At 47.1% G+C, this 27,894-nt stretch overlaps 1 protein-coding gene across 2 annotated transcripts; it reads left to right on the forward strand.

The window, feature by feature from the left end:
* Window positions 1-22,952: 22,952 nt before the first annotated feature.
* Window positions 22,953-25,865, forward strand: SPN (sialophorin). 2 transcript variants are annotated; one of them, XM_045460329.1, is made up of 2 exons: window positions 22,953-23,140; window positions 23,535-25,865. In XM_045460329.1, the coding sequence occupies exons 1-2, from the start codon at window positions 22,968-22,970 to the stop codon at window positions 24,997-24,999; spliced, it is 1,638 nt and encodes a 545-aa protein (XP_045316285.1). In that variant the 5' UTR covers window positions 22,953-22,967; the 3' UTR covers window positions 25,000-25,865. The 2 variants fall into 2 exon arrangements, with proteins under 2 accessions (XP_045316285.1, XP_045316286.1); XM_045460330.1 differs by having other exon boundaries at window positions 23,550-25,865.
* Window positions 25,866-27,894: the final 2,029 nt, after the last annotated feature.

The following is a 27,894-nucleotide window of genomic DNA, read 5'->3' on the forward strand; positions in this document are numbered from 1 at the left end:
GATAAACTCTTTATCTTCTCCTCCAAACCTGCTCCACCCTAGGCTTCCCATATCAGAAGATGCAATTCCATGCCTACAGTTTGTCGGGCCAAAAAACCCTGGTGTTGTCCTTGATCCTCTCTCGTGCACCCGCATATCCATTATGTTAAAAATGACCCTGTTGCTTATACCTCAAAAGACATTCGGCAACTGACCACTTATCTCCACACCCCCCCCATCATCCTGGTTTGGACCTGGTGGTCTCTCTCCTGGCCAGTGCAGGAGCCTCCTCACTGGCCCCCTGCTCCCATGGTGCCCCCCTCCACACCCTGCGGCAGCCAGAGGGAGCCTTTTCAAAGATGGAGCCCATCAACAGGTCTCCTTTGACTCAGAGCAAAAGTCCTTAAGATCACCTCACGGGGCGGGGGTGGGGGGTGGGGGTGGCTTGTTGGCTCAGTCTGTTAAGTGGCTGGCTCTTGGTTTCATCTCACGTTTCATGAGTTTGAGCCTGGCATTGGTGCGCAGCCTACTTGGGATTCTCTCTGCTTCTCCCCTGCTCATGCCCGCGTGCTCTCTCTCTCTCTTCTCAAAACAAGTAAACAAACTTAAAAGAAAAAGAGATCACCTCACAGGATATGGCCCTGTTTCCTCTCTGACCTCCCCCTCCTACCCTCGATCTGTGGTATGCCCCGCTCAAGCCACACTGGCCTCCCCTGGGTCCTCAGAGGACACCAAGCATGACCCAGTTTTGAAAAAGGCCTCTGACTTGGTGTTGTCCTCCCCTGGAATTCCCTTCCCCAGGGATCACATGGTTGGGGCCCCCACTGCCCACAGGTCTCTGCCCCGATGTCACCCTGACACCTCTCTGTCTGAGAAAGAGGCTTTCCTATAGAATAGCACCTCTTTACTGCTTTATGTTCCTCCATAATACCTAACAGTATGGATTTTTCTAGAGTCTGACTCACCTCAGGAGAAGGTCACCTCCAGGAAGACACATGAGTGGCACTTCATTTGGTTCATTACTATATCCTATGCCCGACACATGGTTAGTAATCAACAAATATTTGTGAAATAAATGAACAAATATTGTGATGTAGATCCTTTATTTCCATTTTAAAGGGCAGGAAGACTGAGGCCCGGGAAGGTGCCTGGTGCACAGTTTTGACTGGTGGAGTCGCCTGCGAGCTAGTTTGTCTGACTCCAAGACCCGGGCCCTTACTACTGATGCGTTGTCCATCGGCCATTACAACCATGACATCAACTGGCAATTGAAGTATGTTCTCACATGAAAACTATTTTTATTTTTTTAATTTAATTAATTAATTTGAGAAAGAGAGAGAGAGAGAGAGTGCGAGTGGGAGAGGGGCAGAAGAAAGGGAGAAAATCCCAAGCAGGCTCCATGCTGTCAGCATAGAGCCTGATGTGGGGCTGAAACCCACAAACCGTGAGATCGTGACCTGAGTCAAAGTCAAGAGTCCGACCCTCAACCAGCTGAGCCACCCAGGCACCCCGAAAACTAATTTTAGAAGTGAGTACTAGGAAAACACTGGACTCCTCTGAGGAACTAACTACTGTGTTTCCTCCTTTTTGATTAAGCCCTCTCATCATGTAAATTGTCCCTTCCTGGGTTAGTCCCAGGAAGCTCCCAGTCAAATGTGAAGTTGGTCCCTCTATGAGCCTTTTACTAGGCTTGGGTTTTTTTTTTCTCATTAACCTCATCGTGTATATTCTTTTTTTTTTTATTTTTTTTTATTTTTTTTTTCAACCTTTATTTATTTTTGGGACAGAGAGAGACAGAGCATGAACGGGGGAGGGGCAGAGAGAGAGGGAGACACAGAATCGGAAACAGGCTCCAGGCTCTGAGCCATCAGCCCAGAGCCTGACGCGGGGCTCGAACTCACGGACCGCGAGATCGTGACCTGGCTGAAGTCGGACGCTTAACCGACTGCGCCACCCAGGCGCCCCTCTTTTTTTTTAATTAAAGCAAATTTGACATACAATTTTATATTAGTTTGAGGTGTACAGCATAATTTGTATCAATATGATATGTCAATCAATATTTGTATATATTGTGAAACCACCACAATATGTCCACTTAAGATCTATTGTGACACGTAGCTACAAACATTTTTTTCTTATGATGAGAACTTCCAGTATTTACTCTCTAACCAACTTTCTTTTTTTTTTTTTTTTTTAATGTTTTAATTTTATTTTTGAGAGAGACAGAGACAAAGTGCTAGTGGGAGAGGGGCAGAGAGAGAAACACACACAGAATCCGAAGTAGGCTCCAGGCTCCGAGCTGTCAGCACAGAGCCCGATGTGGGGTTTGAACCCACAAACCTTGAGATCATGACCTGAGCTGAAGTCAGACACTTAACCGACTGGGCCACTCAGGCGCCCCTCTGACCAACTTTCAAATAAACAATACAGCATTATGAACTATATCATCAAGCTGTACATTACATCCTAGGACTTACTTATTTTATAACTGGAAGGCTGTACCTTTTGACCCCCTGCGCCCATTTTGCCTTCTCCCTCCTGTCCCCACCTCTGGCAACCACCCATCTGTTCTCTGTATCAATGAATTCATGGTTTTGTTTTGTTTTAGAGTCCACCTATAAGTGAGACGGTATAGTATTTGTCTTTCTCTGCCTGACTTATTTCACTTAGCATAATGCCCTCAAGGTCCAACCATGTGGCCACAAATGGTAAGATTTCCTTCTTTTTTATGGCTAAATAATATTCCTCTGTGTGTGTGTGTGTGTGTGTGTGTGTGTGTGTTACACATATAGCACTTTTTCCCCCATTCATCCATTGATGGACAGACACTTAGGTTGGTTCCATGTCTTGCCTATTGTAAATAATGCTCCAATAAACATGGCAGTGAAGATATCTTTTAAAATTAGTGTCTTCATTTCCTTCAGCTAAATACCCAGAAGTAGAGTGGGAGAATCACATGGTAACTCATCAGTTTTTAGGTTTTTGAGAAATCCCCGTACTGTTTTTCATAGTGGCTTCACCAATTTACATTTCCACCAATGGCACACAAGTGTTCTCTTTTCTTCACATCCTTACAAACATTTGTTAATTCTTGTTTTTGTTTTGTTTTTGTTTTTGTTTTTTATCGTAGCCATTCTAACAGGTGCAAGGTGATATCTCGTTGTGGTTTTGACTTGTATTGTATTTCCTTGATGATTAGTGATGTTGAACACTTTTTTATGAATCTGTTGGCCATCTGTATGTGTTCTTTGGGAAAATGTCCATTCAGATCCTCTGTCCATTTTTTTAAGTAGGCTCCACACCCAATGTGGGGCTCGAACTCATGATCCTGAGATCAAGAGTTGCCTGCTCTACGGACTGAACCACTGAGAGGTGGTCCTCCTCTGCTCATTTTTAATTGAATTGCTTTTGTTATTGAGTTGTATGAGTTCTTTATTTTTTTTAATTTAAAAAATTTTAAAAATGTTTATTTTTGGGAGCTTGGGTGGCTCAGTCTCTTGAGCCTCTGACTTTGCTCAGGCCATGATCTCTCGTGGTTCTTGAGTTCAAGCCCCACGTAGGGCTCTGCACTGACAGCTCGGAGCCTGGAGCCTTCTTCAGATTCTGTGTCTCCCTCTCTCTCTGTTCCTCTCACACTCATGCTCTGTCTCTCTCTCGATCTCTCTCAAAAATAAATAAACATTAAAAAAAAATTTTTTTAAATGTTTATTTTTGAGAGCAAGAGAGAGAAGGAGGGACAGAGAGAGGCCAGGTCAGAGAGAGAGAGGGGTCAGCATATCCGAAGCAGGCTCCGTGCTGACAACAGACAGCCTGATGCAGGGCTTGAACCTATGAACCATGAGATCATGATCTGAGCCGAAGTCAGATGCTTAACTCACTGAGCCACCCAGTTCTGCTTTTTGATGTGGTTCCACTTGTTTATGTTTGCTTTTGTTCTCAAATCCAAAATATCTTCACCAAGACCCACATCAAGGAGCTTACCCTCTCTATTTTCTTCTAACAATTTTACGATTTTGGGTCTTATGTTCAAATCTTTCATCCATTTGGATTGATTTTATTATTTTTTTAATTAAAAGTTTTTTAAATGTTTATTTTTGAGAGATAGAGAGAGACACACACACACAGAGTGCAAGCAGGGGAGGGGCAGAAAGAAAGGGAGACATAGAATCCAAAGCAGGCTCTAGGCTCTGAGCTGTCAGCACAGAGCCCAATGCAGAGCTCGAACCCACAAGCTGTTGAGATCATGACTTGAGCTGAAGTCAGAATGGACTCAGCCACCCAGGTGCCCCTTGAGTTGATTTTTGTGTATGGTATAAGATCAGGGTCTATTTTCTTTCTTTCTCGGAGAGAATCCTTTTTTTAATGTTTATTTATTTTGAGAGAAAGAGAGAAAGAGAGAAAGAGCACCCACACACATGAGTGGGGAAGGGGCAGAGAGAGACAGAAAGAGAGAATCACAAGCAGGCTTCATTCTGTCAGCACAGGGCCAGAAGTGGGGCTCGATCTCACAAACCATGAGATCATGATCTGAGCCGAAGTCAAGAGTTGGACGCTCAACTGACTGAACCACCTGGGTGCCCCTATTTTTTCTTTTTAATGTGGCCTTCCAGTTTTCCCAATACCATTCATTGAAGAGACTTTCCTCATTTGTATATTCTGGCTTCTTTGTCATAAATGAATTGACCATATGTGTGTGGGTTTACTTCTAGATTCTCTATTCTGTTCAGCTGGTCTGTGTGTCTGTTTTTCTGCCAATATCATATAATTTTGATTACTACAGCTTTGTTTGAAATCAGGAAGCATGACGCAATACCTTCAGCTTTGTTCTTCTATCTCAAGTTGCTTTAGCTATTTGGGGTCTTTTGTGGTTCCATACAAATTTTAGGATTCTTTGTTCTAATTCAGTGAAAAAGGCCACTGAAATTGTTTCAATGTGATTATTGAATCTGTTGATTGCTTTGGGTAGTATGGACATTTTAACAATATTAATTCTTCCAATCCATGAACATGGACTGTTTTTCCATTTATTTTTTTTTACTAAAAAATTTTTAATGTTTATTTATTTTTGAGAGAGGGAGAGAGACAGAGTGTGGGCAGGGGAGGGGCAGGGAGAGGGTGACGCAGAATCTGAAGCAGGCTCCAGGCTCTGAGCTGTCAACACAGAGCCTGATGTGGGGCTGAAACCCATGAGCCATTAGATCATGACCTGAGCCAAAGTCGGATGTTTAACCGACTGAGCCACCCAGGCGCCCCTGTTTTTCATTTATTTGTGTCATCTTCAATTTCCTTCATCAATGTCTTATAGTTTTTGGTGTAGAGGTCTTTACCTGCTTCGTTAAATTTATTCCTATGCATTTAATTCTTTTTGATGCAATTGTAAATAGGATTGTTTTCTTAATTTCTCATTCTGATAATTCATTGTTAATGTATAGAAGTACAACTGATTTAGGGTGTCTGGTTCAGTCCTTGAGCATCAGACTCTTGATTTCAGCTCAGGTCATGATCTTGCAGTTTGTGGGATTGAGCCCCATGTCCGGTTCTGAGCTGACAGTGTGGAACCTGCTTGGGATTCTTTCTCTCTCTCTCTCTCTCCTCTCTGCCCTCCCCCACTCATGCACATGCTATTTCTCTGAAAATAAATAAATACTTAAAAAAAGAAACACAACTGAGTTTTGTTATTGATTTTGTATCCTGCAGCTTTACTGAATTCATTTATGAGTTCTAACAGCTTTTTGGTGGTCTTTAGTATTTTCTTTTTTAAAATTTAAAAATTTTATTTATTTTGAGAGAGAGAGAGAGAGAGAGAGTGAGTGGGGAAGGGGAAGAGAGAGATGGGGAGAGAGAGAATCCCAAGTAGGCTCCACACCTGACGTGGAGCCCAATGCAGTGTTCGATCTCATGACCATGAGATCATGACCTGAGACAAAATCAATAGCCAGATGCCCAAACGACTGAACCACCCAGGTGCCTGTGGTATTTTCTACGTATAATATCATGTCATCTGCAAATAGAGGGTTTTAGGAATAAATCCCACTTGAGGATGGTGTATGATCCTTTTATTGTATTATTGAATTCAGTTTGCTAATATTTTGTTGTGAATTTTTTGGTCTATGTTCATCAGGGATATTGGCCTCTAATTTTCTTTTCTTGTAGTGTCCTTGTCTGATTTTGGTATTGGGGTAATTCTGGCTTCGTAAAATGAGTTTGGAAGTATTCTTTCCACTTCTATTTTTCAGAAGAGCTTGAGAATGATTGGTATTAATTCTTGTTTAAATGCTTGGTTGAATTCAGGAGTGAAGGCATCTGATCCTGGACTTTGGTTTGCTGGGAGGTTTTTGATTACTGATTCAATCTCCTTCTGGTGATCAGTCTGTTCAGGTTTTTTATTTCTTCACCATTCAATCTTGGTAGTTTTTATATTTCTAGGAATTTATCCCTTTTCTCTAGGTTTTCCAACTTGTTGGCATGTAATTGTTCATAGTAGTCTCTCAAGAGCTTTTGTACTTCTGTAGTATCGGTTGTAATGTCTCCTTTTTAATTTCTGATTTCATCTATGTGCTTTGGACTCAACTGCCTCCTATTCCTTAGGAGAGATGTAAGTCATACGTGGCATCTTTGGGATTGTGAAATGTCTGGGCATGAGTCTTCTTTTATTGGGCAGGCATTTCAGTCTGTAGCAAAAAGAATAAATTGTGGGGCACCTGGGTGGCTCAGTCAGTTAAGGATCTGACTCTTGATCTCAGCTCAGGCCATAATCTCACAGTTGTGAGATCAAGCCCTGTGTCAGGCTCCGTGCTGAGGGCGGAGCCTGCTTAAGATTTTCTCTCCCTCTGGGGCGCCTGGGTGGCGCAGTCGGTTAAGCGTCCGACTTCAGCCAGGTCACGATCTCGTGGTCCGTGAGTTCGAGCCCCGCGTCAGGCACTGGGCTGAGCCTGTTTCCGATTCTGTGTCTCCCTCTCTCTCTGCCCCTCCCCCGTTCATGCTCTGTCTCTCTCTGTCCCAAAAATAAAAAATAAAACGTTGAAAAAAAAAGATTTTCTCTCCCTCTGCCCTTCTCCCTTGCTTGTTCTCTCCCACCCCCCCTCCCCCCAAAAAAGAATAAATGGAGTCAAAAGGAATAAAATACATAGGAGTAAATTTAACCAAATAGTCTTTTATTGGAATGGGCATTTCAGTCTGAAGATGCATTTTTTCAGCTAAATGAGTATCTTATGTTATTTCTCGAATAATTACCCCTTTCCTTTTTTTTTTTTTTTTTTGGTTCTCTCTTCCTGGTGTGGTTGGCTTGAACCTCTTGGATTGATCGACTGTGTCTCTGTGGCGAGCACTACTCATTGTCTACCAAAATCCAGTCATCCCCTCTCCCATTGGGAACATGGCTGAACTACATTTCCCAGCCTTCCTTGCAGTTAGATATGATCATCCAACTGAGTTTTCACCAACAGAATATTTTGAAATTGATGTTTAAGACTTCTAGGCATAAGTCTAAGAAGGTGGGCAAAGCATGCCTCCTCCATACTCTCTTTTCATCTCTGCAACAGTGGACGGCAGAAAAATGCTAGGAAGGAATCTGGTCCCTGAATGATGCGAGGTACAGAGCTGTGTCACCAACCACCACCACTTAACTTGGACTTGTTTCATTAAAGATAAATAATCTACTTTGTTCTTTTGGCTACCCTACTGGATCTCTTTGTTAGAGCACATAGATTTACCTGAAATAATGTGGCCTTACATGTTGTCTCTCATATTTTCTCCTCCACCTTCTACTTTTGGGGGGGGGTTATTTTCTAGGATAGTTTCTTTTTTTTTAATTTTCTTTTTATTTTAGAGAGAGAGAGTGAGAGTGTGAGTGAGGGAGAGGGGCAGAGGGAGAGAGAGAGAGAGAGAGAGAGAGAGAGAGAGAGAGAGAATCTTAAGCAGGGTCCATGTTCAGTGTGGAGCCTGATGCGGGGCTTGATCCCACAACCCTGGGATCACGACCTGAGCTGAAATCAAGAGTCGATGCTCAGGGCACCTGGGTGGCTCAGTCGGTTGAGCGTCCAACTTCCGCTTAGGTCATGATCTCGCAGTTTGAGTTCGAGCCCTGTGTTGGGCTCTGTGCTGACAGCTTGGGGCCTAGAGCCTGCTTCCGATTCTGTGTCTTTCTCTCTGCTCCTTCCCTGCTCACATTCTGTCTCTCTCTCAAAAATAAATAAAGATGAAAAAAATAAAAATAAAAAGAGTCAGATGCTCAACAGACCAAACCACCCAGGCACCCCTGGGATAGTTCTTGATTGTATTGTATGTATGTATGTATGTATGTATGTATTAAAAGCAAGAAGGGATTTACTGGCACAGGCCAGAAGAACACGGGACATAACACCAAGGAGTTTTTATTTTTAAGTAATCTCTACACCCAATATGGAGCTTGAACTCACAACCAAAATCAAGAGTCACATACTCTACTGACTGAGTCAGTCAGGTGCCCTTCTTGATCTTATATTCTAGCACTTTTATAATTCAGTATCACAGTTTTAATTTCTTTTTTTTTTAAATTATGTTTATTTCTGAGAGAGTGAGAATGCAAGCTGGGGAGGGGCAGAGAGAGAGAGGGAGACACAGAATCTGAAGCAGGCTCCAGGCTCTGAGCTGTTAGCACAGAGCCCAATGTGGGGCTCGAACTCACAGATTATGAGATCATGACCTGAGCCGAAATTGGACACTTATCTGACTGAGCCACCCAGGCGCCCCTCACAGTTTTAATTTCTAAGAATTCAGTCTTGTACTCTAATTATTTCTTTTTCATAGCATCCTGTTCTTATTTTAAAGAAGGAATATCTTCTCAAAATTCTCCAAGAATATCAGATCTCCCTTCCTTCCTTCCTTCCTTCCTTCCTTCCTTCCTTTCTTCCTTTTCTTTCTTTCTTTCTTTCTTTCTTTCAACTTCTGTTTCCTCAAAGGTTATTTTTCATTTTGTTTATATACTTATGATGCTCTTAACTACAAAAAACTGAAGATCCAACTCCTAGGAAGACCACAGAAGGGGACAGGTAGTATTCAGGGGCCACTGACCCACCTATTACAATGCCTCAGGGATCCCATGCTCTTTGTCTCCCTGCCCTGCCACTCACAACACTGTCATCATCCTAGGGTTGGTTCCTTTCAGAGTTGTTGGATGTGTCCTTAATCATGTCTAGAGGGAGAGAGAAGTCAGTGCCCTGGTTTTCTTTTAAAAGTAAGGAGGAGCTTTTTGGAGCAATGGATGGCTCAATCTGTTGAGCATCTGACTCTTGGTTTCAGCTCAGGTCATGATCTCACCATTTGTGGGATCAAGCCCCGTGTTGGGCTCTGTGCGCTGACAGCATGGAGCCTACCTGGGATCCCCTCTCTCTTTCTCTCTTTCTCTGTCTCTCTCTCTCTCTCTCTCAAAATAAATACATAAACATTTAAACAAAAGTTTCAAAAAAAAAAAAAAAAAAAAAAGGAAGGAAGGAAGAACTTCCCAAGAAGCTTCCCTTCTTTCAGTTTAGTGGGCTAGAATCGGGTCACATTTCCCTTTCCAATCATGGGCAAAGGTGAGGGTAGTTCCTGTAGATTAATCAGACTTTCTTTTTTTAGATATTAATTAGGGGCGCCTAGGCGGCTCAGTCAGTTAAGTGTCTGACTTCAGCTCAAGCCATGATCTCATTACAGTTTGTGAGTTCGAGCCCTGTGTCGGCTCTGTGCTATCAGCTCAGAGCCTGGAGTCTGCTTTGGATTCTGTGCTTCCCTCTCTCTCTGCCCCTCTCCCACTCGTGCTCTGTCTCTGTCTCTCTCTCTCTCAAAAAAAATAAACATTAAAAAATTTAAAATCTTAGTTAACTCATTTCTTTTTAAGTAATCTCTACACCCAACATGGGGCTCAAACTTGTAACCCTGAGATCAAGAGTTGCACAGTCTACCAACTGAGCCATTCAGGAGCCTCTAATCAGACTTTCTTCGGGAGCTGAAGGAGGGGTCGGTACCCCTGATGTGCATGGAGAGTGGGCCTCTGAACAAATTGGGGTTCTGTTAGGAAGGAGGGAGGCAGAATGGTTGCTGAGGCTGTTTCATTTTGGTGCTTTCTTTTCACCTTGCAGCGCTTCTCTGAATATCTGGTATTTCTTTAAAGTCCTTTCAGCATTCAGAGTAAGCTAATAAAACACTAATTGGGGCCTTGCTTACTGGAGTAGGGCTTTCTAACGCAGAGGCTGAATTTTCAAATCCTCCCCCCCCTTTTTTTTTTTGAGAAAAACTCTTGGATTAGCATCAAACTATTCATCAGCAAAATCAAGTATCCAGATCCTAGAAGAAAAGAAGATAATGCTTCTAGGTTCTAAGGAAATGATTTTTAGCCTGGCATTCTTAGCCGACTGAGCCACCCAGGTGCCCCTAGCCTAGCATTCTATATCAAGCAGGTGTAAGAATGAAATAAAGACCTATGAAGGTGAAAGATTAATCAGAAAGTTTACCTTCTTCTTAAGAAGTCCCCTTTATTAGAAAATGACTTGAGGATATGCTCCAGCAAAAATGAGGGGATAAACCTAGAAAGAGGAGGATGTGGGGTGCAGGAAATAGGGGACCCCACCTGGGAGCACAATACCACTGGTTCTAGGATAAAGCTGTGTAGCAATAGGGAGGGGCAGGGGGGCAAGGAAGCCTCTTGGAACAAGGAATTATGAGAAGCAATTAGAAACTCTGGGAAAAATTAAAAGATGTATGAGTTAGGGGAGATAATCACAGTAAAGTGTTGGTTGTGCACTGAACAAAATTATGTAATCTTTAAAAGGAAAGACAACTGATAGTTTTTCACTGTTAGACTCAAATTCTGGACGAGCCAGTGAGATGAGGCAAATATTCTACTGAGACAATGCATATATTCTGCTGAGGTGCTATCCAGTAAGGTAACCACGAGCTACATGTGGTTTTTTTTTTTTTTTTTTTTAATTTTTTTTTCAACGTTTATTTATTTTTTTTGGGACAGAGAGAGACAGAGCATGAACGGGGGAGGGGCAGAGAGAGGGAGACACAGAATCGGAAACAGGCTCCAGGCTCCGAGCCATCAGCCCAGAGCCCGACGCGGGGTTCGAACTCCCGGACCGCGAGATCGTGACCTGGCTGAAGTCGGACGCTTAACCGACTGCGCCACCCAGGCGCCCCTACATGTGGTTTTTGAATATGTGAAATGTAGCTGGCTAGTTGCAATGGAGGACATGAATTTTAAATCTTATTTAATTTTAATTGATCGAAATGCAGATAGCCCCATGTGGCTAGTGACTGCTATATGGGACAGTATAGCTCTAGACCATGCAAAGAAGAGAATGCAAGTATAATCTACCCAGATCTTTATAAATAGTTTTTTTTTTTTTTTAAATTTCAGAGAGGGAGGAAGAGGGGCAGAGGGAGAGAGAGACTCTGAAGCAGGCTCCACCGTGGAGCCCACCATGGGGCTCAATCCCACGACCTTGGGATGACGACCTGAGCCAAAATCAAGAGTCGGAAGCTCAACCAACTGAGCCACCCCGGCGCCCCTACCCAGAACGTTATCAAAGTAAATGTATGCATAACAGAAACTGGGCAGAAGAGAGCTAAAAGCAGGGAAGCCACAAAGTGACAACGGAGGATTTGTTACAGCCAACGTGGACACCGCGTACATGGAGGTTAGAGGCGCTGGCAGTGTTCCGAGTCCCGTCCGCGCTCATTTAATCCTCAGGACAAGGCCGTCTGCCAGATGCTGTTGTTAGCCTCTTCTCGTGGCTGAGCAGCCTCAGACACAGGAAGGCCACATCTGTTGCCCAGAGTCTCACACTCTCAGTCAGGGGCTGAGCCCGGATCTGACTCAGGACATCTGGTCCCAGAGTCTATTCCCTGAACCACTGTGCCTCTGAGCTTAACGGATACCCCCAATGACCATGGCCAGCTGTTATTTAAAGTAACAAAAAGCAGGGGCAGCTGGGTGGCTCGGTCAGTTGAGCGTCCGACTTCGGCTCAGGTCATGATCTCACAGTCTGTGGGTTCGAGCCCTGTGTCAGGCTCTGTGCTGACAGCTTGGAGCCTGGAGCCTGCTTCGGGTTCTGTGTCTCCCTCTCTCTCTCTGCCCCTCTCCTGCTCATGCTCTGTCTCAAAAAACAAAAAAAAATTTTTTTTAATTAAAAAAAAAAATAAAGTAACAAAAAACAACTTTAGTTACAAAGGGCCTAAAGAGAAGGATGTAGGAAACCTGGGAAGGGAGACAGGGCCAGTGGGTCAAATGTTCATCTATTGAGCTGGAAGCCGGTAGATTCAGGCAAAACGGATACATTAAGAAATAGTTGAATTAGCATGCTGTTTAGGGATATGGACCCATCAGAAGAACTGAGACCAGAATAAGTTAAAAGCATTAAAAAAAATTTTTTTTTTTTCCAGGACCATGACTTGGGAAGGAAAGGGGAGGAGGATTGCCATTCGTGATAAATCCTCTGTACTTATAATATCATTACTTGGATAAAAATTAAAAAAAATTTTTTTAATGTTTATTTGTTTTGAGAGAGAGAATGTGAGCAGGGGAGGGGCAGAGCGAGAGGGAGACACAGAATCTGAAACAGGCTCCAGGCTCTGAGCTGTCAGCACAAGCCTGATGCGGGGCTCAAACCCACGAACCTTGAGATCATGACCTGAGCCGAAGTCAGATGCTTGAAGAACTGAGCCACCCAAGTGCCCCTTGTATAAAAATTTAAAAAGCAGTTGTGTTCAGTGAATAAATTAGTACGTAAACCTCTCTCTGGCTAAATGGAAATTCCTCGGAGGACAGGGATGTCTGCCTGTCCCGTGCCTGGACAGGGTGATAGATGGGAAGAAAGGGCCCCAGGCCCCAAAGCAAGGCCAAATCCTATAGCCCTGGAGTCTGATCCAGAAGATCAGAATGGCACTTAACTCGTTTCCTATTACATCAGCTATTAGGCATTAGGTTCTGACGAAGGGCCCCACACGATCTAATTTAATCCCCCCAAGAACTTTGAAAAATAGTATTATTTTCCCTATTGTATTGTATTTATTTTTTAAAATTTATTTACTTACTTATTTATTCATTTTTTATTGACATTCAAGTTAGTTAGCATGTAGTGCAATTATGACTTCAGGAATAGATTCCGGTGATTCATCATCCCCTGTGGATAACACCCAGTGCTCGTCCCAACAAGTGTCTCCTTAATGCCCCTTACCCATTTAGCCCATCCCCCACCCCAACCCCTCCAGCAACCTTCAGTTTGTTCTCTATATTTAAGGGTCTCTTATGTTTTGTCCTGCTCCTTGTTTTTATATTATTTTTGCTTCCCTTCCCTTATGTTCATCTGTTTTGTCTCTTAAATTCCACCTATGAGTGAAGTCATACGACATTGGTCTTTCTCTGACTGGCTAATTTCGCTCAGCATAATACCCTCCCTCCAGTCCCATCCACGTAGTTGCCAATGGCAAGATTTCATTCTTTTTTGATTGCCGACTAATACTCCATTGTATATAGATTCCACATCTTCTTTATCCATTCATCTGTCGATGACATTTGGGCTCTTTCCATACTTTGGCTGTTGTCGATAGCACTTCTATGGACATTGGGGTACATGTGCCCCTTCAAAACAGCACACCCGTATCCCTAGCAGTACAATTGCTGGGTCTTAGGGTGGTTCTATTTTTAGTTTTTTGAGGAATCTTCATACTGTTTTCCCAGCTTGCATTCCCACCAACAGTGCAAAAGAGATCCTCTTTCTCCGCATCCTTGTCAGCATCTGTTGTTGCCTGAGTTGTTAATGTTTGCCATTCTGACAGGGGTGAGGTGGTATCTCATTGTGGTTTCAATTTGTGTTTCCCTGAAGAGTGATGTTGGGCATTTCTTCACATGTCGGTTGGCCATCTGCATGTCTTCTTTGGAGAAGTGTCTATCCGTGTCTTTTGCCCATTTCTTCACTGGATTATTTGTTTTTTGGGCGTTGAGTTTGGGAAGTTCTTTATAGATTTTGGATACTAACTCTTTATCTGATACGTCATTTGCAAATATCTTCTCCCATTCCGTTGGTTGCCTTTTAGTTTTGCTGATTGGCTCTGCAGAAGGTTTCTATTTTGATGAGGTCCCAATAGTTCATTTCTGCTTTTGTTTCCCATGCCTCCAGACACGTGTTGAGTGAGAAGTTGCTGCGGGAAAGATCAAAGAGGTTTTTGCCTGCTTTCTCCTCGAGGATTTTGATGGCTTCCTGTCTGACATTTAGGTCTGTCATCCATTTTGAGTTGACTTTTGTGTCTGGTGTAAGAAAGTGGTCCAGGTTCATTTTTCCGTGTGTCGCTGTCCAGTTTTCCCGGCACCACTTGCTGAAGAGACTGTGTTTATTCCATTGGCTATTCTTTCCTGCTTGGTCAAAGATTAGTTGGCCGTATGTTTCTGGGTCCATTTCTGGATTCTCTATTCTGTGCCATTGATCTCAGTATCTGTTTTTGTGCCAGCACCATACTGCCTTGATGATTACAGATTTGTAATACAGCTTGAAGTCCGGGATTCTGATGCCTCCAGCTTTGGTTTTCTTTTTCAGGATTGCTTTGGCCATTCAGGGTCTTTTCTGGTTCCATACAAGTTTTATTATTTTTTTTAATGTTTATTTATTTTTGAAAGAGACGGAGAGAGCTAGCACAAGCGGAAGAGGGGCAGAGAGACAGAATCCAAAGCAGGCTCCAGGCTCTGAGCTACCAGCACAGAGCCCGATGCGGGGCTTGAACTCACAGACCACAAGATCTGAGCTGAAGTCGGACACTTAGCCGACTGAGCCATCCAGGTGCCCCTGGTTCCATATAAATTTTAGGATTGTTTGTTCTAGCTCTGTGAAGAATGCTTGTGCTATTTTCATAGGGATCGTATTGAATATGTAGATTGCTTTGGGTAGTATCAACATTTTAACAATATTTGTTTTCCAGTCCAGGAGCATGGAACATTTTTCCATTTTTTCATGTCTTCTTCAACTTCTTTCATAAGCTTTCTGTATAGTTTTCAATGTGTAGCTTTTCACCTCTTTGGTTGGGTTTATTCCTAGGTATTTAATGGGTCTTGGTGCAATTGTAGACTGTTATCCCTATTTTACAGATGAAGAAACTGAGGCAGAGGGGATGAAATCACCGACCCTAGGCTGCACACAGAGGAGGCAATGCAGCTCACTGCCAGTGTCCCGTCCACTCTTCTGTGGCTCCCCTGGTGCCTGGCTTAGGAGCAGGGAGGGGCAGGCTCTCTGGTGCCAGCTCCTATCTGCTGTGGTGTCTGGCTGCAAACGGCCCCTCACAGCCCTGCAGAAGGTCAGAACTGCAAGCCCAAACACTGGTGAGGAAGGGGCTGGGAGGGAAGAGCTTATCTTCATAGAACACAAGTTGCTCGAGTCACTCGGAAGCCTGAAACCCTCTGATGACCCGGGATGACCTCCTGGATGTCTGCGGGCTGGGCGGGGGTGGTTGCAGATCCAGACCCTTCGAATGCCCGCAGCCCCCACCCCTACCTCACCCCGTTCTGCCCTGCAGGACACCCTCTCTTTCTCTGGGCTGGAGAACTTTGCATCACCCTAGCGCCTACCGTGTACGAGGCACCTTCCAGGGTCTGCCGGGACAGCAGACAGAAACATCTTGCACCGTCACAGAGCTCACATGCTGGTAGGGCCAGCCAGCCAGAAACAAGATAGGGAAGTAGAAGATACAGCATTCGAGAAGGTGAGAAGTGCTGTGGAGAGAAACGTGTGGGGGGCGGAAATGGGGGGGTGCAGACCAGGGGGGTGGGCACAATTTGACTAGGGTGGCCAGACAGAGCCAAAAGCTATTATTTGAGCAAAAACTTGCGAGGAAAAAAAAAACAACAACCACCACCAAACAACCATAGCAACAAAATAAACAAAACAAAAACCCCTATCTATGAAAAAAGGGGCCATCTAGATATCTGGGTGAAGAGCCTTCCAGGTGGGGCCATGACAGCACCAAGGCCCCAAGGCTCACATTTTTCAGAAACAAATGGAAGCCTTGGTGGTAGGAGCAGGGGGAATAAGGGCAGGAGAGGGAGGGAGGGAGAGAGGGAGGGGGGGAGGGACAGATCACGTATGGCCTCGTTGGCCATTCTGAGGACTTGAGGCGGGTGGGCACGGTCTTCAGGTGTAGAGCAGCTGAAGGGTAGGATCAGATGTGTGATCTGGGGCCCTCTGGCTGTTCTGTTGGAAAGAGAGCATCCAGGGGCGCCTGGGTGGCGCAGTCGGTTAGGCGTCCGACTTCAGCCAGGTCACGATCTCGCGGTCCGTGAGTTCGAGCCCCGCGTCGGGCTCTGGGCTGATGGCTCAGAGCCTGGAGCCTGTTTCCGATTCTGTGTCTCCCTCTCTTTCTGCCCCTCCCCCATTCATGCTCTGTCTCTCTCTGTCCCAAAAATAAATAAACGTTGGAAAGAGAGCATCCAAAGGGGGATGAGGTCACAGGGAAGGAGACTGGTGCATGTACCGGGTGAGAGTAGGAGAGGTTTGGACCAGGGGGTAGTGGTGATGAGGAGAGTAGTCAGACTCTGGATCTTTCTGTGTTGTTTTATTTTCAAAATTTTGGGGGCACCTAGCCGGCCTAGTTGCTGGAGTGTGCAACTCTTGATATGGGGGTCATAGGTTTGATCTCCACATTGGGTGAAGAGATTACTTAAAAATAAAAAAAAATTTAGGGGCGCCTGGGTGGCTCAGTGGGTTAAGTGTCTTTTTTTTTTTTAAGCTTATTTATTTTGAGAGAGAGAGAGCATGAGTAGGGGAGGGGCAGAGAGAGAGGGAGAGAGAGAACCTCAAGCAGGCTTGAACTCATGAAATGTGAGATCATGACCTGAGCTGAAATCAAAAGTCAGATACTTAACTGAACCACCCAGGCATCTGACTCTTGATTTTGGCTCAGGTCATGAGCTCACTGTACCTGAGATCAAGCCCCAAGCATTCTCTCTCTCTCTCTCTCTCTCCCTCTCTCTCTCCCTCCCTCTCTTTCTCTCTCTCAAAACAAATAAACGAACTTTAAAAACAAAAAAGCATGTCCCTCTGCTGTATGCCTAAGCAAATAATAGACGGGTGGTAGAATTACATTTTCAGTACGGCATCTGGATACATCATAAAAACTTCGTAGTTCTCAGAAGCCTCCTCTGGGTTTTTTTGTTCTTGCCCTTGGGGAAGTGTGATGACCCCATCCAGCGTTTTTGTTAATGACCACTAATTAAAAGACTTCTTCAGGGGCCTGGGTGGCTCAGTTGGTTAAGCATCTGACTTCAGCTCAGGTCAAGATCTCGCGGTCTGTGGGTTCAAGTCCTGCATTGGGCTCTGTGTTGACAGCTCAGAGCCTGGAGCCTGCTTCGGATTCTGTGTCTCCCTCTTCCCCTCCCCCTCCCCCTCCCCCATTTGCACTGTGTGTGTGTGTGTGTGTGTGTGTGTGAAAAATAAGGTAAACATTAAAAAAAAAAAGACTTCTGGGGCGCCTGGGTGGCACAGTCGGTTAAGCGTCCGACTTCAGCCAGGTCACGATCTCGCGGTTCGTGAGTTCGAGCCCCGCGTCGGGCTCTGGGCTGATGGCTCAGAGCCTGGAGCCTGTTTCCGATTCTGTGTCTCCCTCTCTCTCTGCCCCTCCCCCGTTCATGCTCTGTCTCTCTCTGTCCCAAAAATAAATAAACTTTAAAAAATATTAAAAAAAAAAAAAAGACTTCTTTCTCTTCTTTTATGAGTAACTGAGTAGAGAATTAAGATTTGGAAGACATTCTTTCTCGCTTTTTTATTCCACAGTTGTCTTCTCAAATCTCAGGGCAGGTGCTAAACAAATGAGGGAAATGATGGCCTAGGAAAGTGTTAAAATATACGAGAATATAGGAACAGCCCCATGGAAGAGGCGCACAGGGCATCAATGAGGGAAGGGGGTGGAGCTTCTGTGCCTTCTGGGAGCGCACGGCTCTCCCCGAATCCCCATAGCTCACCAACTCAGGAGCTTCTCCACTATCTGTGAACATTTTGACACATACGCTTCATTTTTATCTCCTCCATTATTACTTTTATTGTTATTACTGTCATTTGTGTGGAATCGTTTTTTAAATTTTTTTATTAAAATTTTTTGTTTTATTTTTATTTTTTACATTTACTTATTTTTTTGAGAGACATAGAGTGCAAGTTGGGGAGCGGCAGAGAGAGAGGGAAACACAGAATCCGAAGCAGGCTCCAGGCTCCGAGCTGTCAGCACAGAGTCCAACGCGGGGCTCAAACTCACAAACTGTGAGATCATGCATGACCTGAGCCGAAGTTGGATGCTTAACCAACTAAGCCACCCAGGCGCCCCAATGTGTGTAATCGTTTAAGAGGAAGTTGCTGCATTGTGCACCTTCACGCCTATGTGCTTCGACGATGTATTTTCTGCAAACTAGAACATTCTCTGTTGTAACCAGCATGTACTTATCAAGTTCAGGAAAGTGAATGTGACTTCAATATTACTGTCTACTCTACAGTCCGCATTCAGATTTGCCAACTATTCCCATGGTGTCTTTGATAGCAACTTTTCCCCCTGATTCCGGGGTCCAATCCATAATGCATTTTGTGGTCACATCTCTTCACTCTTTCAAGATCTGGAAGAATGTCTCGGGCTTTCTTTGTCCTTCCCAATGCTGACATTTTTGAAGAGTACAGGCCTGTTATTTTATAAAATGTCCCTCAATTTGATTTGCCATATATATATAATTTGAGAGAGAGAGAGAGAGAGAACATGAGCAGGGGAGAGGGGCAGAGGGAGGGAGATTGAGGATTCCAATCAGACTCCATGCTCAGAGCGGAGCTGGATGTGGGGCTCATGACCTTGGGCTCATGACCTGAACTGAAATCAAGAGTTGAACGCTCAACTGACCAAGCCAGCCAGGCACCCCTTGCCTGATGTCTCTTAACAATCGGGTTCTGCATTGTTGCTGGGACTACCACAGATGTGATTTTGTGTCCTTCTCAGCCTCCCAATGTTGGTTTGCCCCATGACTGGTGATGTTAAGTTTGATCACTTGGTTGGAGCACCTAGCTAGCTCAGTCAGTGAAGCAGTGACTTTTGATCTTGGGGTTGTGAGTTTCAGCCCCGCGTTGGGTGGAGAGATTACTTGAAAATAAAATCTTAAAAAAAAAAAGTGCGATCATTCGGTTCAGATGATGCCTGCTAGATTTCTCCACCGTGAAGTTGCTAATTTTCCTTCGTAATGTGTATGTATCTTGTGGGGAGATATTTTAAGCCTGTAAAAATATCATATATGCACCCCGCCCCTGCTGCCCCAATTTTACTCCACAGTTCATTCTTACTTGAATCAGTTATATGGTGGCTGTAGATTGGTCATTTTAAAACTCTACGTGCCTTCTACAATGATCCAGTAGCTTTTCCTACTGGAAAAGCTTTCCTACCACTCTCCCTCCTCTCTCCCATCTTCCTCCCTTCCCCCTTCACTCTGTCTTTCTGGTAGTTTCAGGAGCCATATGAACTCATGGGTTCTTTATTCGGTGCATTAATCGATCACTACACTTATCCATTTTGATGCTCAAAGTGTCTCTGCTTTGGCCCCAGGGAAACTCCTTCAAGCTAGTTCCTTGTCCCTTTGACCCGTTCCTATCATTCTTTGAGCATGTCCTTACTTCCTGATGCAACAAGATATTCCAGGCTTACCTTGTGCTTTCCCTGCCCCGGCTTTGGAATCAGCCATTTTCTTAGGAGCCCTGGTTCCTTTCCAAGAAGAGAGGTATTTAGGAGCCAAGATCTGGGTTTCAGGTGCTGGCCCCATTTTGAAGGTAGAGATCGCAGGATGTACAGACACATTAGATGTAGGGTATAAAGGAAGGAGCGGAGTCCCCATTCCTTTCCGCTTTTGAAGACGTTGCTTCTCTGAAGTTTTCCTAGGCGCTTCCCAAGGCTGACTCTAGCCCTTATTTTAGCAAGTCTTCTATTATTTGAATCATTTATACACAAACATGTCTCTGCATGTAGCCCAGTAATTAAATTTCCGACCCTGGTACTACCTGGGAGATCCTTATCCTTGGCCTTGGGTCCTTAGACCAACCTGGTTTTGAAGCTCATCTCTAGCCCTTGCTGGTTGCCTGAGCCTTGACAAGTCTCTGAACTGTTCTGTTTCTTAGTTTCTCCACCTGCAGAATTAGGGGTGATGATCGGTATCTCACAGGGTTGTTGTGAAGAGTAAATACTATGTAAATGTGAAGTGCTTGGCACTGAGCCTGGCCTGTTCTAGGACAGGTCACTTAATCTCTCTGTACTTGGCCTTCTCACCTGTAAAATGGGCTTGCTGTGAGGAGCAGCTGGGACCATGCACAGAGAACCTTTGGTTCTGTACCTGGCAGAGTGCTGCTACCAGAATTTTCGAAGTAATGCCCTTCTGTGATGTCTTTTTCACATTTTCGTGATCTCTCCCTCCACCCCAGGGTCTACAGTCTGTGCAGATAGGTCCCTGTTTCTTGAGCACTTCAGGCTAGAGCCCGGGCCCAGCCTGGTTCTCTCTTCTCTCCCCGGAACTGGGGCCCCGCATAAAGCCTGGGGAACATCCAACTTTGTCAGCAGCAATTTGGTTGAAATGACATTTTGTCAAAAATGCATTGTGCTTCAGTAATTGTTTTAAAGATTGGGAAACTGGGAATCTCTGTGTAGTCTTACAAATATTTTGGTTGACTTTTTAGAATTAAAAAAAGAAAGAAAGAAAGAAAGAAAGAAATTTTAACCTGGGCGCCTGGGTGGCTCTGTCGGTTAAGCGACCAACTCTTGGTTTCGGCTCAAGTCATGGTCTCACGGTTCGTGAGTTTGAACCCCCCGTGTCAGGCTCTGTGCTGAGCGTGCAGAGTCTGCTTGGGATTCTGTCTCCCTCTCTCCCTGCCCCTCCCTTCTCGTGTTCTCTCTCTCTCAAGATAAATAAATCGACTTAAAAAAATTTAGCCTCCAATTACTTCTCAGCCAATTGTTTGTACTTTTCTATTTGCCGTAGTAAAATGTTAAAATAACCTAAATGTCTGACAATGGAATGGCTTTTTTCTTCTTTTTTTTTCCCTTCTTTCCTTCCTTCTTCTGTTCAGTTAAGCGCAGAACAGTATGTAGAATAAGATGTAATATAATGAAATACATGCACATATGCTTGCGTAAGCACAGACGTAACACACAACTTTGCTCTGAACGTTTATCTGGTGGTAGGGTTTGGAGCTTTTCCTCCTTACACTCTCCTGACTGTTAGGAGAGGCAATCCGCCAGGGCGCTGAGCATCCCCGCACACTCCTGCTCGCATGCCAAGAACACAGGTCCCAGCTGCTCTACATCCGGGCCATTTCTTGGGGCTGTTCTCTGGGCCGAGTGACTGAGGGACACAGTAATGTTGCCCTGAAGAGCAGGCTTGCTTACCACCTGCTCAAACAGGGGGAAAGGCCCCAAGCTCAGAGTTCCTTAGCGGCAGGGCAAGCCCCTGTGTGTCACCCTTCGTGGGACGTGGGGGCGAGGGGAACTGATGCAAACATTATGCTCCTGCCTGCTCTGCTGTGAGTGATGGATTCCCCGGTCTGGGACCCAGGTGTCTCATGTATCTGTGTCAGATGAACTCCTTAGCTTGTGCGTGGCGTATAACCCCAGGCCTTCACACGGACCTGTTCAATCACTTATCACGTACATATACTTTTCTACAACACAAAAATCATTTGGGGTCACCTGGGTGGCTTAGTCAGCTGAGCGTCTGACTCTTGTTTTTGGGTCAGGTCCCAGGGTCATCGAATTGATTTCCATGTAGGGCTCCGTGCTGAAAAGTGGAGTCGGCTTGGGATTCTCTCTTTCTCTGCCTGTCTATCCTGCTCATGCATGCTCTCTCTCAAAAAATAAAAAAATAAAAAAATAAATAAATAAATAAAAATAAACGTGGTTTTGATTTTTTAAAATATTTATTTTTGAGAAAGAGAGAGAGAGAGAGCACGAGTGGGAGAGGGGCAGAAGGTGAGAGAGACGCAGAATCTAAAGCAGGCTCCAGGTTCTGAGCTGTCAGTACAAAGCCCGATGCGGGGTTCCAACTCGTGAACCGGGAGATCACGACCTGAGCCGGTCGGATGTTTAACCGACTGAGCCACCCAGGCACCTCTGGTTTTGATTTTTTTTTTTTTTCTTTTAAAGAAAGGCAAAAAGCCAAAATCACACTCATGCAGAAAGTCAAAGCTTACAAGTTAAGAGAGAGAAACAGAAATAAACAAATAAATAAATAAATAAAAGAAGTGAAAAAATATGTGTATACACACACAAAAAGAAGGAGGAGTAGGAAAAAGAAAACAATTAGAGGAAATTCAGAAAACAGCAACTATCAAAAGAAGAAAATAAAGGACCCCCTACTCATACCTATCCAAAGAAACTTGGTTAATGCCTCGGTAGATGTTTTTCCAGACTGTTTTCCATATAGCTTCCCACATCTTTATTAGTTTTCCCCCCAAATAAAATCATGACGAATGAGTGCTTCGTAACCACCTTGGTCTAGTTAAGCACCCCACAACTGGGACCCCGCGTGGTGGCCCCCCAAGCCACCAGTCTTGAGATGTCATCCAGAGCCCATCGGGACTGCACGCGGCCTGCAAAGGCTTTCGCGGCCCCCCCCCAGCCAGAGCCGAGGCTTCTTACCCTGGTAGTTCCGGGGAGCTCTCGGGGCAGGAAAGGGTGCTACCCTGCTCTCGGGGGCAGGAAAGGGTGCTACCCTGGGTTTGGGCCTAACAACTTGGGAACCACAAATGCAAAGGAAGCCACCCTCCCCTCTCATGTCCTCCTCCGCACCCCCTGTTCTAGAGCACGGCTTTGCATCACACAGGCTCTGACCCTTATCCCTCTGCCAGCCTCACCCCTCGCCGTCCCGGCTCCCAGCGAGGTCCCCGTTCCAGACCTCCCCCCGGCACCCGCCACGACCCCACTTGCCTCAGCCAAGACCCCAGGGCCCCTGGCATCATCTCAGACCCCAGCAAGAGCGAGTGATGGAGCTGTCATCACACAGCAGCTGTGGGAGCAGGGCGGGTGGGGCAGGATGCCGGGGTGGGGTGGGTGGAGCCAGGGCCACTTCCTTTCCCCCTGGGGCCCATCTGCCCAGTCCTGCCCCAGCCTCAGGAGGAGTTGGAGTGGTCTGGTCCCAGCCCTGTGCCCTCATCAAGTGAGCTGGTGTGGGGCGCGGCCTGGCGGGGCGGGAGACTTCGCGGCCGCGGGAGACTTCGCGGCCGCGGGAGAGGTGCCGTGGCTTGAAAAGGGCCTGGTAGATGACAGGAAAAGATCAGGAGCCACCGGGGCTGAATGGAGTCAGGGAGGGCCAGGGGGCTGGCCATCGCTGGAGCACGAGCAGCCAGGGCTCAGGGAGCCCGCGGATCAGGGCTGACGGCAGAGCGGCCAGCATCTGTGCCCTTGTTCTTTCTGATAATAGTAAAAGCAAGGGTGGAAAAAGCCGTTTAGCCGCAAGTTAGGCCTGGCAGTTAGCAGGGAAGTGGGCAGACGGGGAGGAGGGCCCGGCCAGGTTCTCCCCCTCAGCGCTTTGTGTGTTGGTATTTCTCCAGCTTCCCCTCCCTCAGGTCTCCGCTCCTGCTCACGCCTGTGGCCATGGGAATGATCCTGCTTCTCCTCCTCTTTGGGGGCGTCTGGACCCAAGAGATGAACCCAGAGCTTGTGGACCTCGCGACCACTTTGGGGATGTCTGCACCCACAGGACCCTCTGCTTCTTTGACCCCAACTTCTTTGCCCCCAAACCTCAGCGTAGTGACCCCCAGTCCTGCAACAGCCAGAGTCCGCGAGGACAGCAATGGCACCGGGCCCCAGATCTCCCCACCTTCTTCAGCTTCCTATACAGCCAATGAGGCGTTCTTTCTCGGGGCTTCCACTACTGCCGGTGGTGACCTCCATGTACCTGAGCCATCGGTCTCTGGGGAAGTTGCCACCAAGAAGTCATCAAACCTGGAAACTAATGCTCAATCACTAGAAGACTTTCTGGAACTTCACATTATGACTGATGGAACCACGGTAACCGGCTCTCTGGAGACCTCTGATGTCACCAGGGGGCCCTCCGCCACCATGGGGACTGGCTCTCCAGAGACCTCTGATGTCACCTGGGGACCCTCCGTCACCATGGGGACTGGCCCTCCGGAGACCTCTGATGTCACCTGGGGACCCTCCGTCACCATGGGGACTGGCCCTCCGGAGACCTCTGATGTCACCTGGGGACCCTCCGTCACCATGGCGACTGGCCCTCCGGAGACCTCTGATGTCACCTGGGGACCCTCCGCCACCATGGCCGCTGGCCCTCCGGAGACCTCTGATGTCACCTGGGGACCCTCCGCCACCATGGCCACTGGCCCTCCGGAGACCTCTGATGTCGCCAGGGGACCCTCTGCCACCATGGCAACTGGCTCTCTGAAGACCTCTGATGTAGCCAGTGTAACCCCTCTCACCATGGCAACTGGCTTTCTGGCGAGTCCTAAGGGGCCCAGTGGCTTCCCCACCTCCTCGGCAAAAACACCCCCCATTTCTACAGGCACAGGCAGTAGGCATCCCTCATTAGTTCCCAAGAAAAATGGCACCCTGCTGGTGGCTGTGGTTGTGGCCCTGGTGATGTTCACAATCCTTGTGACCCTACTCCTGCTGTGGCGCCGGCGGCAGAAGAGGAGGACAGGGGCCCTGATACTAAGCAGGGGAGGAAAGCGCAACGGGGTAGTAGATGCCTGGGCTGGGCCGGCCCAGGTGTCTGACGAGGAGGCCCTGACAGCAGCAGCAGGCGGGTCTGGGGGCGGGAAGGGCCCCGGGGTCTCCGAGGGGGAAGCGTCTGGCCAGCGGCCCACACTCACCACTTTCTTCGATAGACGCAAGTCGCAACCGGGCTCCTTGGAGCTGGAGGAGCTGAAGGCCAGGCCGCCCCCCGTCCTAAACGGGGAGGAGGAGCCGCTGGTGGGCAGCAAGGATGAGGCTGTGGAGGCCCCTGCTTCGCAGGGGCCAGAGGCCGGAGATGTGGAGGCCCCTCCGTGCTTGTGAAAAACAGGAGCGCAGGTCAGAATGGCTCCCAGCCTTCACCACCTTCCCTCCTATCATCGCCTCCAGCTTCCTTGTCACGCAGCATCGTCTGGGTCCTCACCCTGTATGTTCATCCCGAGCCCTCGTCCGGCTTCTCAACCCCAGGTCTCCCAGGCGGCACCCACACCCCTGGAACCAACAGACTTTCCTCATCAATCCCAACTGGTCCTCATCACCCTCTTCTCCACGTTTTTGTCCTTGAAAGCAGCTGCTGAGTCTCCACAATGCCAAACTTCCTTGGCCAATGCCGTCTCAGAGGACTCCCCAGGGACACGGGAGTCTAGGAAGGAAGATGGGGACAACCCAGCAAACTCTCGCCGAGGATTGCTCTGGAAAGTGCTTTTGGCCCCATAGATTAGGACAGTCCTACCGGCTCAGCCCACGAACCTGCTTTGACACTGCGCAGTGCTCCGTGCCCGGCCACTGGCCACCAGAGCAGGGACTGGGGGGCGTCACCTAGCTGTGCTCTCGGATCCTAGGCTGGCGCCTGGCCCACACTCCCCACCCCCTACCTGTGGATTGAGGCGGCAGCTCCTTCTCCCCCACCGGGGGCAGAGGTGAGAAAAGTTTCCTGGCGGGTGCAGTCTTCCAGAAACCCTGGCACCCGCGTGTGTCCTGTCACGGGCGCAGCTTGCGTGCAAGAGGCCAGGCCTGGCCGCGTTTGTGCAGGTGGCGGTGAGTAGGGCCGGCGTGTGGAGGGGACAGGAGCTGCCAATCCGAGGAGCCCCTGAGAACATCTGTGTCCTCATCTTGGTTCAGGTGGGCTGGAGGCGGCAGAAGATTTAGCCATATCTGTAGCCCAATAAAGAGCGTGGGGCTTGATAGACTGCATGTGTAACCTGAGTGTGGTTCTTCAGCTCAGCCGCTGTTTCCCGTGCCCAGAGCCTCCCCTACTCCAGCTGGCTTGCTCCCAAGGCAGGGGAGAGGAGGGCTGAGGTGGGGGGGGGGGTGTTGCTGTTACCCGTTTAATGTGGATTTTAAAATTTTAATTATTTGAGAGAGAGAGAGAGTGCAGTAGGCAGAGACGGAGGGAGACAGGGAGAATCCCAAGCAGGCCCTGCACTAGCCCAGTGCAGGCCTCAAACGCGGGGAGCGTGAGATCCTGAGATCGATCGTGACCTGATCGTGATCAAGAGTCAGAGAGCACTCAACTGACTGAGCCAGCCAGGCGGCCCTCATTTAATGTGTTTGTATCTCCTCTTCCCCTGGGGGCGGGCTCCTTCCCTTCTCCGGGAAAAGTCCTTGAGACTGACAGGCCCATAGACACGGGAGCTTCCCCTGCGGTTCTGGGATGGGATGGTTGGGAGCGGGGAGAAGACCCCACCCCAGGCCAGAGCCCAAGGGGCCACAGGGCGCCAGAGATAGTTGGTATTTCCCCAGGACAAAGAGGAAATTTGCAAAGAGGAAGTTGTTGAGTCAGAGGGTGCAGTGGCTGAGAGGAGACAGGTTGACCCACAGAAAGGCCCTTGGGAAGTTGAGTGTGTGACTGCCCGTGGCCTGACCTTGAGGGGAGGGGAACAGCTCAGGGGTGCATCTGTTCCTGTGGTTCGGGGAGGGGAGGGGAGAGAAGGGACAGAAAGTGGCCACGGAAGATGGGGGTAGAAAGTGACCATGGGTCCACTTGGCCACCGTGGCTTGTGCCACCTGTGCTTGGACTGGGGACAGGCTGAGCTGGGACGAATGCAGCCCTCGCCAGTCATGCTGCCATGGCTGGGTGGAAGGTGTTTGCCAGGCCGAAAAGGGGGGAAAGGCCCCCTCAGCAGAGGGGGCAGTAAACGCAAAGTTGCCATAAGGGCCGTGTGACTAGTTTCATGGCGCACGTTGGAACGGGTGCAGCAGATACTATAGGACCAAAAGGGGGCCGGGGTGGGGTGGGGAGAGAAACAAAAGAGAAAATTATCAAGTGTGGTAATGAAAGGACCAAACATATCGAGTACGAAAATGTTTGTAAATGGCTTATTACACCATGTGCTCCAAAACTATGCAATAAAACGTCTATAATATAATGTCACCGGGGAACAAAGAGCTAGTTACTAATCTGTAAATACGTATGAATCTAGGTTTGTAATGAAAATGCAAAAACATGGACGTTTGTGGAAAAAAAAAAAAGAACTTGAAGGAAATATCCCAAATGTTCGTTGTGGTTATCTGTCGGGTGAGAGGTTTACGAATGATCGTTACTTTGTTTCTACTTTTCTGTATTTTCCCAGTTTTATGTAATAAATACCTATCACTTTTACGATTAGAAAAAAATAGTACCAAGAAGGTATTCGCTGGGGGGATGGGGTGTCTGGTTCAAGGACATGAGGTGGGAAGGGCGGGTTGGAGCCCCACTGTGAAGGACTAGGGAGTTTGGATTCAGTTCTGAAAGCAGTGGGGAGGTCACCAAACCTAAGTCTGGTCTAGACTCTTCCAGGGCCTCTCAGACCCATCATCAAACCCCACTTCTTCCTGTCTTTGCCTCTTGGGTACCAAGTCCCCCTGACTCTGCGTCCATGGTCCCTTAGAGCCTTTCCTTCCCCCAGGCCCCAACACACCTTGCCTGGGTCCTGCCCAGACTTCTCTTTGGGTTTCCTGACCATAACCTCTTCTACCCTCTGCCCATGATGCTCCCAATGGCTCTTCTACAAGGGTTCAGATTCCCTCCTAATGAGGTCAAGACAGAGCCTTAGCTTGAAGATAAGACCCCTTCGACATCTGGCCCTGACTGGTCAGCCCTTGGTGCAAACACTCTATGCCCTCCAGCCACATCACATTCCTTGTAGGTCCCTGAATAGGCCATCTGTTTTTCTTGATGTGTGCTTGAGGGTGTAGTTCAAAATGTTAAAAATATTTATTTTGTCCAGACAGTAGCAA

The sequence above is a fragment of the Leopardus geoffroyi genome, chromosome E3 (assembly GCF_018350155.1).
Source record: "Leopardus geoffroyi isolate Oge1 chromosome E3, O.geoffroyi_Oge1_pat1.0, whole genome shotgun sequence".
Classification (NCBI taxonomy): domain Eukaryota; kingdom Metazoa; phylum Chordata; class Mammalia; order Carnivora; family Felidae; genus Leopardus; species Leopardus geoffroyi.

What these genes read in the sequence shown, in the direction of transcription:
- SPN (XM_045460329.1), top strand. Translation starts at nt 22,968, where the DNA reads ATGGAGCTGTCATCACACAGCAGCTGTGGGAGCAGGGCGGGTGGGGCA. An exon ending in CAGCCCTGTGCCCTCATCAA is followed by an intron (nt 23,141 to 23,534) that starts GTGAGCTGGTGT and finishes GTATTTCTCCAG; the next exon opens with CTTCCCCTCCCTCAGGTCTC.